Below are 16,704 nucleotides of genomic sequence, written 5' to 3'. Positions count from 1 at the left end.
AAATGGACCTTTGGTCTGACCCAGTATAGCCATTCTTACAGCTGAGTGTGATTGTGTCTCTTGAACTGTAGTGTTTGCATAATGAATAATGCAGTGAACATAGTTAAGATGCTTACTGAATAGTTTTTTCTTAAATGTCATAGCAGCTTTTTCTTAAATGTCACAATAAGCCATTCAAATGCATTCCTCCAGGTGCAGGGCTGACAACATCTTACACATCCAGTCGTGTTCAACTTTGTTTTAGAAGATTCCTCAAAAGAAAGGGAGGGAAGAAACTGCACTGCCTCAAGTGTGGTCTCTGAGCACAGTAGCTTTGCGTTTCAGTGCATGTTAAGGCTGGGGTAGACAGACATGGGGTAATTTAGCTTGTGATAGCCTAACCTGCAATGGTGCAACCACACTGCTGTGTTGTCATTTCCCATCTCAGCTCTGGTGTTGCATGCTGTGACAAGCATTACAGCTGTCTGGGCCCATACCCCAAGATTAACGCACACCCTTTACTGTACTGCTCTCGGCTCACACTGATAAGGTGTTGTGGGACAACACCGTCTCTGGTGGCTGCATACTGACACATGGGTTTGTTAACTGTCATTCTTCTGCTGTCTCAGACACAAGACATGAAGACAGAGAAACTGGCAGAAGGCAAGCTGCAACCAGGACAGTGGTTAGCAGAATGATAGTCCATCTCCAGTCCAAGGCTAACGGGAAGGTACTAGAGGATAATCATGTCTTGCCATTCCCTCAGCAGCAATACATTACCTTGGGATTTGCCCTGTAGCTCAGGGAGTGGTCACTAAACTATGATGTCACCCTGATATTGCTGTGTGGCTGATTAATTTCCGGATTTACATGGTCTGAATTGAGAAGGTTATAAATTAAAATGACCTTTGGCTCTTGCCATGCTCTACAAGATTCAGTACAGTTAATATTGTATGCTTAAGAATAAAAGAGAATTTGTTTATGGTTGGCAGGCTGTCTGTAGGCAAGGACTGGCCTCCCTCCCAAGGTCTGTGAGAGTGAAGGATCGTTGTCCAGGATGGGTTGTAGATCACTGATGATGCATTGGAGAAGTTTTAGCTGGGGGCTATATATGATGGCCATTGGTGTTCTGTTGTTTTCCTTATTGGGCTTGTCTTGTAGCAGGTGGCATCTGGGTACACATCTGGCTCTGTCAAGCTGTTTCTTCACTTCCTTAGGTGGATATTGTAGTTCAGGAAAGCTTGGTAAAGGTCTTGTAGGTGTTTGTCTCTGTCTGAGGGATTGGAGCAAATGCGATTGTACCTTAGTGCTTGGCTGTATGCAGTGGATCATGTGATGTGCCCTGGACGGAATCTGGAGGCATGTAGGTAAGCATAGCGGTCTCTGGGTTTCCAGCACAGGGTGGTATTTACATGACCATCACTTATTTGCACAGTAGTGTCCAGGAAGTGGATCTCTTGTGTGGACTGGTCCAGGCTGAGGTTGATGGTGGGGTGGAAAGTGTTGATATCACGTTGAAACTCTTCAACAGCCTCCTTCCCATGGGTCCAGATGATGAAGATATCATCAATGTAGCACAAGTAGAGGAGGGGTAGTAGGGGACAAAAGCTGAGGAAGCGTTGTCCCAGGTCAGCCATAAAAATGTTGACATACTGTGGGGCCATGCAGGTGCCCATAGCAGTGCTGCTGATTTCAAGGTATAAATTGTCCTAAAATCTGAAATAATTGTGAGTGAGGACAAAGTCACAAAGCTCCACCACTATCTGTGCCTTGGCCTCATCAGGGATAACGTTCCTAACAGCTTGAAGACCATCTTCATGTGGGATATTGATGTAAAGGGCCTCTATGTCCATGGTGGCCAGGATGGTGTTTTCAGAAAGGTCACCAAAGAATTGTAGTTTCCTAATGAAGTTGGTGGTATCTCGAAGAAAGCTGGGAGCACTGGGAGCACAGAGTCTGAGTACAGACTCCACATACCCAGACAGTCCTGTAGTGAGAGTGCCAATGCCTGAGCTGATGGGACATCTGGGATTCCCAGGTTTATGGGTCTTGGGTAATAGGTAGAATAAACCTGGTTAGGATTCTAGGGGTGTGTCTGTGTAGATTTGTTCCTGTGTTTTTGTAGGGAGGGTCTTGAGCAGATGCTCTAGTTTCTTTGCATAGTCCTCAGTGGGCTCATGGGGCTGTGGCTAGTAGAATGTGGTATTGGAGAGTTGCCTGGCAGCCTCCTTTTTGTGGTCTGTCCAAATCATGGTGACAACAGCACCTCCTTTGTCAGCCTCTTGGATGATGACTTCAGAGTTGTTGCAGAGGCTGTTGATCCAATCCCTGCAACAAACCTCAGTGTCAAATCTGCTCACATATCTACACCAGCGATATCATCACAAGACCTAACCACATCAACCACACCATCTCCATCAACACACTGCAGTATACATTGGCCAAATTGGACCGTCTCTAAGTAAAAGATGGAATGGACACAAAGCAGACATCAGGAATGGTAACATACAAAAACCTGTTGGAGAACACTTTAATCTCCCTGGACACTCAGTAACAGATTTAAGATTAGCAATACTACACCAAAAAAGTTCAAAAACAGACTCCAAAGAGAAACTGCAGAACTGCAATTCATTTACAAATTTGACACCATCAAGCGAGGATTGAACAGAGACTGGGAGTGGCTGGCCAATTACAAAAGCAGTTTCTCCGCTCTTGATGTTCACACTTTCACACTAGCTACTGATAATGGTCCACATCCTCCCTGACTGAATTGACCTGTTTTCTCCTCTCTTGATGTTCCAAACTCCACATTAACTGCTGATGATGGGCCACATCCTCCGTGACTGAAAAGATCTTGTCAACTCTGGCCCTCCCCTTTACTGAGACTCCCTCCTTTTCATAAGCCTATATTTAAACCCTCCTCTGGAACCCCCACTCATTCATCTGACGAAGCAGGTCTTTGCCCATGAAAGCTTATGCTCCAAAATATCTGTTAGTCTATAAGGTGCCATGGGACTTCTAGTTGTTTCTGAAGATACAGACTTACTCATCTACCCCTCTGATATATCCTCTCTTTATAACCCACTTAGCTTATCATACAACATATATCTAAGAAAAACATTTCTTCCTGGACCTGTGGAGATTTTACTTCTTTACAAAAGCATGAGATTTGATCATCTCAATTTGCACAGTTAAAAATGGGGTCTTTGGTCATCAAATTATCTAGACTCTTATCAGATCTAGCTACACTGTTTAACTCTATGAAGTCTTGCATTAGTGGGTGGCACAGGCAGGTTACTGCTTATGTGAAATGTTTTCTTTGTTTTTAAAACGATAGCTACAACTGATCCTTAAGTGTAGGAAGATTCTACATCTCGGGCTACTTCCTTCAAGTAATGATATCTTACTATTGTATAATCTAGTACTGCAGCATTAATTTTTCACTTGCTCATTTCAGCAATATTTAATGTCTCCTGAAATGCTTCTAGCTCCAGTGTCTGAACGTTGTTTGCATTCCCTTAACTAACAGAACTGTTTGATTAATAAAGACATGCAGCACTGATGGAGACATAAGGTAACTGGAATTGGCTGTTACTCCCTAATAATAATCTCTTCTGAATAATGACTAGCTTTTCCTGAGCTATCAATTAACGTATCGGTCAATATTTGCTGTCAACACCCCTCATTTGAAGATGACTCTACAGTCGTGGCTTATAACTAAACACTAAACTAAAACAATTGCATTGGTAGAACAACAAGAAGTCCTGTGGCACCTTATAGACTAACAGATATTTTGGAGCATAAGCTTCCGTGGGCAAAGATCTGCTTCATCTGACGAAGTGGGTCTTTGGCCATGAACGGTTATGCTCCAAAATATCTGTTAGTCTACCAGGTGCCACAGGACTTCTTGTTGGTCTTGAAGATAAAGACTAACACGGCTCCCTCTGATACTTTTCACTGGTAGAGTTTGTGTGATTCCCTTCTGAAAGGAAGAGAGAAAAACACTGCAAATATTCTCAAACACTCCAAAGAAATGGGATTTCACTTGTCTGCAGAAGTCACCCAATGTGTCCGCCTATTGTAACATCCACACACATGCCTTAAACCAGACATTTTATTTCTAAGCAGCATTAAGTGGAGAAGGTAGTACTACGGTTAAATGGATGCCCAGGTAATTAGGGGCCTTCCAGCCATTGTACAGAAGGTGAGTTCCATTCCATTTAAATGAAGCCATCCTGCTGTCATCATAAATCTAAAAGGTTCAGCTTTGTGGAAGGATTTAATGGTAGCCCTTCAGCAGTAATCGGATTGGAGGGGATCGTGTAACTGCAGGGGCTCAAGAACAGATAAAAGAAACCAGAGTTCAGACTCACCAGAGAGGACAGGCATAGAGCTGTGTGGTGCAGAATCAGCACACTGTTCTCAGGCTTTGGTTTTGCTATCTTGTACACCAGAAATGCCTGCAAATTTCAATGGTTATTGGAAAATGCTTAGCAATGACAATTTTGAGGAGTATCTGAAAGCACTGGGTAAGATTCCTCTCCTACTTCTTTGGTAAATAATCAAATGTCACTCTTGGGATGGATTTAATTTCTTCTGGGACAGTCAAAGGCTCAGCCACTATTTTAATGCATTCGTTAAAATACTTCTGTTAGATTTGCTTTAAATAGTGTTTGCTTTTTACCTTCCTACCATTAATCTACATAGAGATTCAACTGCAGAACTTTAAAGAGCAATCAAAATTATTCTCTCAAAATTTTAAAAAAATTCAAATGAGAAGAAAATGAGTGTACGTAGGTGCAAAGGCAACAAAATGTGCTTTATGTAAAAATGTTGTATGCAGCTGGCAGGGAGGCATGCAAAATGGTTGTTTCTACAGAAATAGCTTTTTGGGGTAATCAAAGTGAATTAGTGTGAATTAGCAATGTGTTTCCTTTTGTCTGTCTATTTTGAAACACATTTGTTGCAGTAACAAATTTAAAGCTTATAAGGATTTTCCAAATAAGCAAATAAGCTCACTGGAAATAAGCATCAGTAAAACTGCAAGTGAACTTTTTACTTGGGTTTGGAACTACCCCAGTCCTCTCAGGTCTTGTATTGTTGTAGATTAGTGGCTTTACTGCAATTTTTTTTTCCTGTTTTGTTTTCAGATGTAAACATTGCTGTGCGAAAAATTGCCAACTTGCTAAAACCTGACAAAGAAATCATTCAGAATGGAGATCATATGATTATTAAGACACTAAGCACTTTTAGGAACTACATCATGGAATTTGATGTAGGAAAAGAGTTTGAGGAGGATTTAGCTGGGGTGGATGATCGCAAATGCATGGTAAGAATTAGAACTGTTACTCTTGCATGACAAAAAAGATTAGAAGTAATTAGTAATAATCCCAGGCCTTGCAGAGGTAAACCATTTTTATGTGGCTGTACTTACCATTTTTGTTTGTGTATTTGACAGCTTCATTTAGGCAGGGCTGTAAACAGGTTTAGCTTGTCTAATGCGAAGCTATTTCTTTTACTAAAGAACAGGCATTAAGGTTTAAATTGTACTTGTACAGTGAGCTTTGCTATTCAAAAAGACATTTCCTGCCAAATTGTGCCACCCTTACATTGAGTAGTGCTTACTACGGCAGCAACCTCATTAATTTCAGTGGGGTATTTTACATCTTGATATGAGCAAGGGTGACTGACAGGAGGGCCCTAATATTTAGAAATTGTTGTCCTTTCTGTCCGCTTTCTCTGCCTTGCTCCCTTCTATGGTGTTGATCAATTGTATAGTCAGTTGCTTGACCATGCTCTAGTTTGTTATGAAATGCGTTCAGTAGACCATAATGAATGCCAGTCAAGTTTATTGTTTTAGGCCAATAATAACGTAGTGCAGGGGATGATTCTATATGGATGATGCCATTTGCCATGAAGCTGTCTCATGTAGCATTGTTCTATTCATCTTGTGTAGGAAGGTGTGCTCCCAAAGTTACACCACTCAAGTTATCTCTGTACCCCATTTTTCGGTAAAAGGTCCTGTATATGTCATCTGAACCTAGAGTTAACTGATCAGCTTTCTCCTTGTTTTTTCTGGTACTGTAGTGTACTCTTTATTTTTGTTAAGTATCAGTGGTAGCCATGTTAGTCTGGATCTGTAACAGCAACGAAGGGTCCTGTGGCACCTTATAGACTAACAGAAAAGTTTTGAGCACGAGCTTTCGTGAGCACAGAGTCACTTCATCAGAACATCATATTTTTGTTGTGAACACACCTGTTTGAGGCGCTAAAGAGTGAAGTGACCTCCTAAGTCTGTTCTGTGGTAGTTAGCGTGTGAGGGTAACACTTATTCTGTTGCTATAATAAAATAATCTTACCTTCTAACCCTGATGTATGCTTTCCTGTCTAATTAAGTCATAGCTTCAACTGTGCAAAGTGTTCTGAAATATTTAGCATAAGTGAACAGGAGTATAATAAAGATAAAGGTCAATTTAGGCTTTATTATTATTCATGCTTAATATTTGTGCTCAATGTTTAGTATCAGATAGATATAGATATATATATATAAAATCATGGATAGTACATGTTATATATGACATATATGTAAATATCCAGCATGGTCTGCAATGGAGCATTTTGCTATACTACAGACAGTACTCTTAGCACACCCATTTAACACAACAAAACTAGAGCCAATCTTACAGTAGATAAGTAGCTCCAAAAACTCTCCCTTGCGAGCTTTTACAAAATATTGTCTCTGGCAAGAGGTACTTCATGACCAGTAGTACCAATTAGCAGGAAAGGCTCAAGAATATCAAGCTACTTAGCTGAGTCAGACTGGCTGTTATATCTCCTATTAGTCCAGTCCATCTCTGCGTTCTCCCAGAGTACAGGAGTTACTCATGAGCAAAAGAACATTTCTTTTCCAAGCTGGTGCAGCAGGGAAGTGAAACGGAGAGTAAATAATGGCTCCCATTCTTTAAAAAACTGGTTATCTCTGTGACTGATCAAGATTCTTCTCTGACACAGGATGTAGATATTTACTTTTGATCCAGCAATGTCAGGAAAAGGAAGGCTTATGAGATCCAGAGAGCTGGAATGAGTAGGTAGCTTGCAGGGTAGTGGAGGGAGAAAGGGCCTTTTTTCTTCCTCTCTTCTCTTTTCAAACACGCCCCCCCCTCCCCCCGAAGGTGGTATTCCTAGTTACTGGCAGCTTCTTAAATCAGGTCAGAGATGTATACAACCATTTATACTTATGCTTTATATATTTATACCATGTGTGGTTTGCATGAGTCACAGAGAATTCCCAAAGACAGGTCCCAGAATTCACTGGGCTTGCTGGAAAGCCTGCCATGGACTAGCTGAGTGACATCATTTGCTGCAACTCAGTCCCATAGGAACACTGCAATTTTACTGTGACTCCATATGCAACAATGCAGAATTCCCATAAGATTAGCACTTGTGCCAAGTTTTCTGTCAGGAATCTCACCCCCCCATGCCCCCCTTGTAGACCTGGAAGGGACCTTGAGAGCTCATCAAGTCCAGTCCCCTGCACTCACAGCAGGAGCTATCACCATCCCTGGAAGATCGTTTTTAATCTAACCTGCCTTGTAAGCCCCCCCCCCCCGCCTCAAAGATTGGACTCACAGCCCTGGGTTTACAAGGCCAATGCTCTAACAATTCAGCTGTCCCTCCCCTGGGATGAATGAATGAATCTAGGGGAACATACCTGAGATCAGACATTACATCCCTCTTTCACCAAATCCATGATCTTGGCCATCAACGCTGTAAATGATCAGTAACTGCAGCTCTGAACTAAATACATTAGTAATGTGAACCCCAGTATACCTATCATAATTGCCTTGGGTAACAGTGTAGTTTATAGTTCAGTGCTTTCTGTGGAATTATAAATGGATTTTTTTTTATTTTTTCAAGAATGAGATCCCAGTTCTCTCACATTGTAGGAGACTTGTGCACTGGAACTGTCTCAGGTTCCTTTGTTCTCCAGGCCCTGAGAACAAGGTGTAACATGCTGTCCCTCAGCTTTAGAGTGACTAATCACTCTGGACCGGATAGCTTCTGAGTCTAGCAAAAATGAGAATGGAGAGAGGGCACAAGATGCACTGGGACTGTTCCTCCCTAGCATAGGTCTCCAAAGGGAGCAGAAGTGAGCTGGAATTTGGCCCTGGTTCCTTCTCTTTTCCGCACTGGCATGAGCTGTTTCATGGCTTCACGTTCCAAAGAGATGCTGCATCTTGCACGCTCCCTCTGTGTGCTGGGGGGAATTGTGATGTGAGTATTGTCAGAGGGAAGGTGGATCAGTGGTCATGACACTGGACTGCAACTTGAGATAACAGACTCCATATAGGACCTTGAGAAAGAGGAGAGAGAGACCTTGTGCCTCAGTCTCTCATCTGTACTCTGTGGGTAATACCTTTATTTCTCACAGTCTAAATGGACAAGGCGAGGAATGGAAGTGCTTCAGGGCAGAGACTCTCCTACCATGAGACACTTTCGGGGGCCTTTTGACATCATGTTAGTACTGTTAGTAAATGACAATAGACGTGCAATCTGGGCTTGTATGAGCACTTCATGGAAAGTATGAAAAAAACAAGGTGGGTTTGTCACTGATTTAATCAGGTCTTATGCTTTGGATGTCTTCTGATCTAGCCTCTGCTATGCTGTGCCATGATCATGTTTAGTGCCACTTATTGGCCATCCCTCATGGTGATTGCAGTAATAATTCCTAAGGAGACAGAAACAATACTCACTTGCACTTCTCTCTTGGTTTCTTGTGTCCCAAAGAGGCAAATTCTTCCTGTGACAGGGCAGTTTCCTCCAGTATCAGTGGGAGACCATACTGAATTAAGTTTAGGTATCTTCCAGGGCCATTGTTTTAGAAGAATGGTTTATGCATGATATGTTCTACCTCATGCACGTCTCCAAGAACTAAAATTGGTCAGGTTGCAAACCCACCAGAGAGGTTCCACATCTTTGAAAGGCTCACATATATCATGTTCCTCAGTCATCACCAACAAAGAAAGGACTTTTGGCTAAATAGCCTGAATTTAAACTGATTGAGTAAATGGACTGGGTCATCTGTCCAAAGAGGAGCCCCACTGCTTGAGGAAGGGTGGGAAGGGATGGACATCAACCAGAATCCTTGCTTAAGGATAGAAATGTTTGCATAGAAAGAGGTGCGCGGTAACCTGTAACTGATGGCAGTTAACCTGAGAGGCAGCAAAGCACTGACACTGGCTTTTTAAGTAGTCTGCCTTGCTGGGAATAACTAGTGAAGGCATGCAAGTGGAAATACTCTTATCAGGAAGGGGCAGGTTTCTGGCCAACAGGGGTGATGGGTAGGAACCAGGATCCGGGAATGGGAGCCCTTGGTGGACCACAGAAGGGGAATATGAGTGCAGTTGATCTGAACTGTGATACTTCAGTTCCCTGCTATCTAAATACCGAAGATTTAAAGCAATCTCTATTACCAGGAATAGATCATAAGACAGTTACAAGAACAAATCTAGTTTGTGTGCATCTTGGCATACTTTGAGTAATTCTGTTTTGATTAAAAATATACAAGTATCGGTCTTGCATGAAAAGTTTCTGTATGGGAGACACTTGAGTATTTCAATCCCACGTGGTCAGAGATGTCTTCAAGTTTTCTGCTCCTCCTCTTCAAAGCAAACAAGCAACATGGGACATTAGAGAAACTCCAAGACTCTGCCAATTAAACTTCAGTGTCCATTAGCACATTTTGTAAAACCAAAGATAAGAGGAGGTTGCCACATGGGTATGTGTGGATGAAGAAGAGTGGGCACTAATTAAAGCTGAAGGTATCCCCAGAAGCTACAGTCTACGCTATCTTCTTTGTGTTTCCAGAGCAAACCTCATTTTACACTGTGGTTTGGCACTTCTAAATCTTATTGAGAAATGCATGTAGGATGCCTCTAGTCACATAAATGCACAACTCTACTGTATACTTTTGCAGTGATTTCCCTCTGTCATGTTTTATTGTTTGGATTTGATTTAATCTTTTATTACCTACAAAAATTCTTTACTTTTACTAATTATTTGAGCCATAAATTTGTGAAAGGATGTGATTGTTCCACATGCACATATTATGATAGTTTAATTATTTTCATGTTACAAATAAATTTAATCTTATTTCAATTATGTTTAGTAGTTTAATAAGTAGACTTGATAGGACAGGTTCTGATCTCTCCCCCACAAGTCTGTCTGCTTCTTTCAAGTCACTTCTGCCTTACACAAGTTTAAGGTCAGAATTAGGTACTATGATCACTGAATCACAGAATCATAGGGCTGGAAGGGACCTCAGGAGGTCATCTAGTCCAGCCCCCTGCTTGAAGCAGGATCAACCCCCACTAAGTCATCCCAGCCAGGACCTTGTCAAGCTGGGACTTAAGGACCTCAAGGGATGGAGAATTCACCACCTCTCTAGGCAACGCATTCCAATGCTTCACCACCCTCCTGGTGAAGTAGTTTTTCCTAATATCTAACCTACACCTCTCCCTCTTCAACTTCAGACCATTACTTCTTGTTCTGCCATCTGACACAGTTTCTCACTCTCCTCTTTAGAGCTCACCTTCAGTAAGTTGAAGGCTGCTATTAACTCATCCCTAAGTCTTCTCTTCTATAAACTAAACAAGCCCAAATCCTTCAGCCTATCATCATTGGTCTTGTGCTCCAGCCCGTAAATCATTTTTGTTGCCCTCTGCTGTACCTGCTCCAGCAAATTCACATCCTTGTTTATACTGGGGGGCCCAAAACTGGACACAATATTCAAGATGTGGCCTCACCAGTGTCGAATAGAGGGAAATAACTACTTCTCTAGATCTGCTCAAAATGTTCTTAGTATGCTGTTAGCCTTCTTGGCTACAAGGGCACACTGTTTACTCATAGCCAGCCTTTCATCCACCATAACCCCTATGTCCCTTTCCATCGTACTGCTGTTGATCCAGTCGGTCCCCAGCCTATAACAATGCTTGGGATCTTCTGCCCCAGGTGCAGGACTCTACACTTCTCCTTGTTGAACTGCATCAGATTTCTTTTGGCCCAATCCTCCAATTTATCCAGGTCACTCTGGATTCTCTCTCTACCTTCCACCATATCTACCTCTCCCCCTAGTTTTGTGTCATCCACAAACTTGCTAAGGATGCAATCCTGTCCTTGTCCAGGTCATTAATAATGATGTTAAATAACACCAGTCCCAGAACCGAGCCTTGCAGCACTCCACTTGAAACCGACCACCATCCAGATATTGAGCCATTGACCACTACCTTTTGGGCCTGACCATCAGGCCAGCTTTCTACCTATCTAATAGTGCAAGGATCCAATCCATATTTCCTTAAGTTAGGGACGAGAATGTTGTGGGAGACCATATCAAAAGCTTTGCTGAAGTCAAGGTATATCACATCCACTGACTTTCCCATGTCCACAGAGCTTGTTACCTCATCAGAGATGATAACGTTACATAAAGCCTTAAGGTAATTAACAAATATTTCGGCAGGGTCTAGCTCAGAGTATTACTGGAGGAATTAACATTACTAATCTATTTTGTATTTGGAGTCTTAAATAAGACCATGTCTATTCAGAGAAAAAAGTGTACACAGTGCAAGTATGAGGCCATTATGAATGGTGCCATTTTAATGAGATATGTGTTGAATAATCTGCCTGTAAATTCAGAGCCTTTCCACTTGACCCACAGATTGATTCTTGTGTCTCTGCCTTCTTTTCCTGTAACAGTTCTTCCTCCTCTGGGCTCTTTGGTCTGTAATTCTCTGAGTTGTCCTTATTTCCCTTTTTAAAGATGGACACTGTTTGTGCCCTTTTTCAGTTTTCTGGAACTTCTCCAATAGTCCATAACTTTTCAAAGATAGCTCATGGCTCAGATACTCTTCAGTCAGCTCCTTGAGTATTCTTGGAATCATTTCATCGGGCCCTTGTGACTTAAAGGCATCTAACTCATCTAAGTAATTTTTAACTTTGTTCCTTTCCTATTTTAGCTTCTAATCCTCTCCCATTTTCACTGACATTTGCCATTCAATTGCCATCAGCTTTTTTGGTGAAAACCAAAACAAAGAATCCTTAAGCAGTTCCGCATTTTCTGTTGTTGTTTTTGTCTCTTCATTTAGTAATTGGCCTATCCTGTTCTAGGTCTTCCTTGTGATTCTGAAATATTTGTGGAATTTCTTTTTGCTTAGCATTTATGACTGTAGCTTTTTTGAGCTGACTTTGTGCCTTGACCTGTCTAATTTTGCCCCTACATACCTGTATAATCTGTTTCCTTTCATCCTTTGTGTTTTGACATAATTTCCACTTTTTGTAGGACTCCTTTTAGAGTTGTAGATCATTCAAGATCTCTGGTTAAGCCAGGATGGTCTCTTGCCATACTTCCTGTCTTTCGTTTTCAGTGGAATTGTTTGCATTTGTGCTCTTTATACTGTCTCTTTGAAAAACTGCCAGTTGTCTTCAATTGTTTTTCCTCTTTGACCCAGTTCCAATGAGACCTTACCCACCAACTCCCTAAATATGCTAAAGGTCTGCATTCTTGAAATCTATTGCCTTTATTTTGTTTTCTCTCTCTCTGTTGATTCCTTAGAATCACATATTCTACCATTTCATGATCACTCCCCAAACTGCCTCCCATGTTCAAATTCTCAACCAGTTGCTCCCTGGTTGTTAAAATCAAATTTAGAACAGATGTCCCCCAGTAGCTTTCTCCACCTTCTGAAAAAAAAAAAAAGTCTCCAATACATTCCAAGAATTTGTTGGATAATTTGTGCCCCGCTGAGTTACTTTTCCAACAGATGTCTGGATAGTTAAAATCTGTGCTTTAAATGATTTTTTAGTTGTTGAAAAAGCCTCATCCCCCTCTTTTTCCTGGTTAGGTGGCCTGTTGTAGAACCCTACCATGAAATCACCCTTGTTTTTCACCCCTTTTATCCTTACACAGAAACTTGTAGCAGGTCTGTGTCCTATTTCGATGTTCTTAAAGTTAAAAAGCTGCATATACTTGGGCTGAGTATGGCGCCAACTGGGAAACATGAAGGAACTGATTGCGTTCCATGTCACCATCTTCCTCTGCTTTGTTTCACAGCACTCCCAGGGGCCTGTAGCACTTTGATTCTGCAAATATACTCAATATTATAATTTCAGATTGTGTTGTCAACTAAGGCACATCCCAGGATTCATGTTGTATAATTAGAGGATTGGAAGAATCTCCATGTGGCACTAACTCATACTAGCCGCGTCTACACGAGCCGACTACTTCGAAGTAGCCGTACCAACTTCGAAATAGCGCCCGCCACGTCTACACGTGGCGAGTGCTATTTCGAAGTTGAAATCGATGTAAGGCGGCGAGATGTCGAAGTCGCTATCCCCAACAGGAGATGGGAATAGCGCCCTACTTCGATGTTGAACGTCGAAGTAGGGCACGTGTAGATGATCCGTGTCCCGCAACATCGAAATAGCAGGGTCCACCATGGCGGCCGTCAGCTGAGGGGTTGAGAGAAGCTCTCTCCAGCCCCTGTGGGGCTCTGTGGTCACCATGTGCAGCAGCCCTTAGCCCAGGGCTTCTGGCTGCTGCTGCTGCAGCTGGGGATCCATGCTGCATGCACAGGGTCTGCAGCCAGTTGTCGTCTCTGTGGATCTTGTGCTGTTTAGTGCAAGTGTGTCTGGGAGGGGCCCTTTAAGGGAGCGGCTTGCTGTTGCCCCGGAAGTGCTAGTCCGCCCTGTGACCCTGTCTGCAGCTGTTCCTGGCACGCTTATTTTGATGTGGGCCGCTTTGGCATGTAGATGCTCCCCTGCAGTGCCTACTTCGATGTAGTGCTGCCCAATGTCAACGTTGGACAGCGATGGCACCAGCCCTGGAGGACGTGTAGACGCTATTCATTGAAATAGCTTATTTCGATTTCACTGCATCGAAATAAGCTATTTCAATATAGCATCCCTGTGTGGACGTAGCTACTATGTCCCTTAAAGTTTACTCTGTTTTACTAGTGTCGTACCCAGTGGCACTGAGACCTCATCTAGGGTGAGTGAAGTCTCTGCTCTACAGCCTCTGCTGGGAGCTGGCTGGCCTTTAGCTCATGTGGTAGAGTGCAGGGCTTTAGAACCTATGCTTGCAGGTTCTATCCCTGGGGCCAGCAACCCAGGTCTGTCGGTATTATACTAGCTTGTCTTTTTGTCTCTGATCCAGTGGTGACTATATCACCCACGTAATCTTTTATGTGCAAAGGAGCCATGTCGTGTGTTCAGAGGAGACCTACCATTTCTTCTCCTCCCCTGAGTTCATGTTCCATCTGCTGTAACTTGCTTTTATTTTTTGGAAAACAACTTACAGATTCAAAGACAGAATATGTTGATGTTTAGGACTACTTCATTTCCACAGTGCTCACAGTTCTTTGTAGTACTTGAAATACTGACAAAATATTGTAAAAAAAAAAAAAAAAAAAAAAAAAGGTAGATTAACGGATTGTTTCAACTATCTTTTCATTGCTAGAGATGTAAATTCAAATTCTGACATAGGGAAAGTTCCATCCCTTGAGGTTTTTAACTCCTGGCTGGACAAGGTCCTGGCTAGGATGACTTAGTGGGGGTTGATCCTGCTTGAAGCAGGGAGCTGGACTAGATGACCTCCTGAGGTCCCTTCCTGCTCTGTGATTCTGTGACTTTTCTGTTCCATGTCTGATCACATTAGAAAATGACCATAATTTTGTTCATTTCAGCAATAAACTGTGGGACTCGTGGTACATGGGTCTGCTCCAAAGCTTTGTAGAGAATGAAAGGGCAAAGCTGTGGCAAGCCTGTGTTACCTTAAATAAGAAAACGCACAACTTCAACCTAAACTTTTTGCTGTTCAAGTTGTATTTCCAGTGTTTGCCCTTCTAGGGACATTGCCCCTAGTTTTCTCAGCCTTTGACACATGCCCTTTTTATACTCCTGATGTCTGGTCTGGTGAGTCGGCAACAACAACTGTACCTCTCTGTATAACACAGAGTTTTTTCCTTATAGTGTTCTTGGCTTGCTTTAAATTATACAAAAAGGACTCATCCTGCAAAGAACTGAGCATCCTCAACTATTAGTGGCTTCACTGACTGCTGATGCTTCTCAAAGAACCACAGCGTGAATTTAATCCCCTTCCTTAAAGGCAAGTGTGTATTCTCAGATTGGAAAATCAAAGTATTTTCTGTGTCCGTTATATGTTTTATTTTTATGCCAATAATGAACTGCCAGCAGTCTGTAACATGTGAAGCCAACAACATTTGTATAGTGGTCAGGCTTCAATAATGTACTTGTAGATATGCTGGTAATCAAACATTTCACCAATAACAGTGTAAAGTAATTTAAGATGGGATCACCTTCACAGAACAGTCTGTAGCTTTTCATTGATTCATTTTATTCAAGTACCTTACTGGATAAAATCGCCGATGTCACCAAAATTCCACTGATATTTTGGCTGATGGAACTTTCACCTGGAAACAATTTTAGGATAGTTTGAATCATTGAAAGCTGAACACTGGACTCAAATGAAAATTGGTATTATGTTGGGCAACTTCAGTGTCAGTGACAGGCTGTTAATTAAATATTCAAATGGGTCTGTTGCCAAGGACAGCCAAGAATTCTCTCAGTTTTCTGTGACCTTATTTGTAGTTAATGGAGTTGGATTTTCTTAAGTCACTATTTGGCCTGAGTAGGTAGCCAGCTTCCTGATACCAGCAAAATCAACAGGAAGCATTCTGGAAAGCGAGCATCAAAGGCTTTTGCATTTGGGCCACAAAAGGAAAAATAGTTTTCTGATTAAAAAAAAGTTCACATCAATGTCAGAGTAAAGCTCAGTAGTCCATTTTTCTGACTTTGTGTCAATATAATTTATCACTAAGCATATTAATTGTGACCTACCTCACTGCCAAGAAGACTACACTAGTGTGGGGGGAAGTGCAAAACGATAGTCAATAGGTTTGTTCTGTGTTTACTGAATTTTCAATTCATAAATTTTCTTTGGCATGTGCTGGAAGACAATAGTGCTGCTGCTGTAATATGCATGCATGTAATATGCATGTACTCCAGATCTGAGGAAGTGGGTCTTGCCTACAAAAGCTCCTTACCTAATAAATAAATATGTTATGGTAGTCTTTATGGTACTACAGGACTGCTTGTTATTTGTGAAGCTAAAAATTAACATGGCTACCCGTCTGATTCATGCATATTGTGTATAAGGAACTCTCCTTTTAGGAAAATAATGCTCCTTTGGATGCATATTTAAATTACAATGTTTGTAACACATGAACAGATCAGGCAATCGTTTTTTCAGTGACTTAAACACCAAAGCAAAATTAAGATATCTGAAGAAAAGCAGTTTAATGGACACCGTGCAGCTTAGCTTATCAAAAATGTGTCAGAATATAAAGAAAAAGATAATAAAACAAACCTCAGAGACAAAAGAAGAAAGATTTATTTGCCTTCTGAGTGGTTACAAGCTTCTGTTTTCTCAGGCTTCTCTAGAATATCCATGTGGGGCAGTGGATAGAGTCCAGTCTATTTTGAATGAACGCACACCTCTCACTAAAGCACCCATGTACTGGACAGCAAAAATTAAACCATTGTAAGTAAATTAATAGTATTTACAACCACCTTCTTGTAACTTGGAAGTAGAAAGCAGAAGAGGCTTGAGCAAAAAAGAGTGAAAGGAAATAGGGGCAAAATAGAACTAGTACA

General features: G+C 41.7%; 1 protein-coding gene across 1 annotated transcript in view; it reads left to right on the top strand.

Moving 5' to 3' along the window:
• The first annotated feature begins 4,392 nt into the window (after positions 1-4,392).
• The window catches only part of RBP1 (retinol binding protein 1), a 36,196-nt gene continuing 23,884 nt past the window's right edge, over positions 4,393-16,704 (top strand). Inside the window, exons 1-2 of the mRNA XM_075004653.1 lie at positions 4,393-4,508; positions 5,130-5,308. Of these exons, the coding sequence (XP_074860754.1) occupies positions 4,436-4,508; positions 5,130-5,308 (252 nt within the window). The 5' untranslated portion in view covers positions 4,393-4,435. The remainder of the gene's footprint in view (positions 4,509-5,129; positions 5,309-16,704) is intronic.

The sequence above is a fragment of the Carettochelys insculpta genome, chromosome 10, assembly GCF_033958435.1.
Source record: "Carettochelys insculpta isolate YL-2023 chromosome 10, ASM3395843v1, whole genome shotgun sequence".
Classification (NCBI taxonomy): Eukaryota; Metazoa; Chordata; order Testudines; family Carettochelyidae; genus Carettochelys; species Carettochelys insculpta.
Note: the sequence above shows the minus strand (reverse complement) of the source record. Positions and strands in the feature narration are given on the sequence as shown.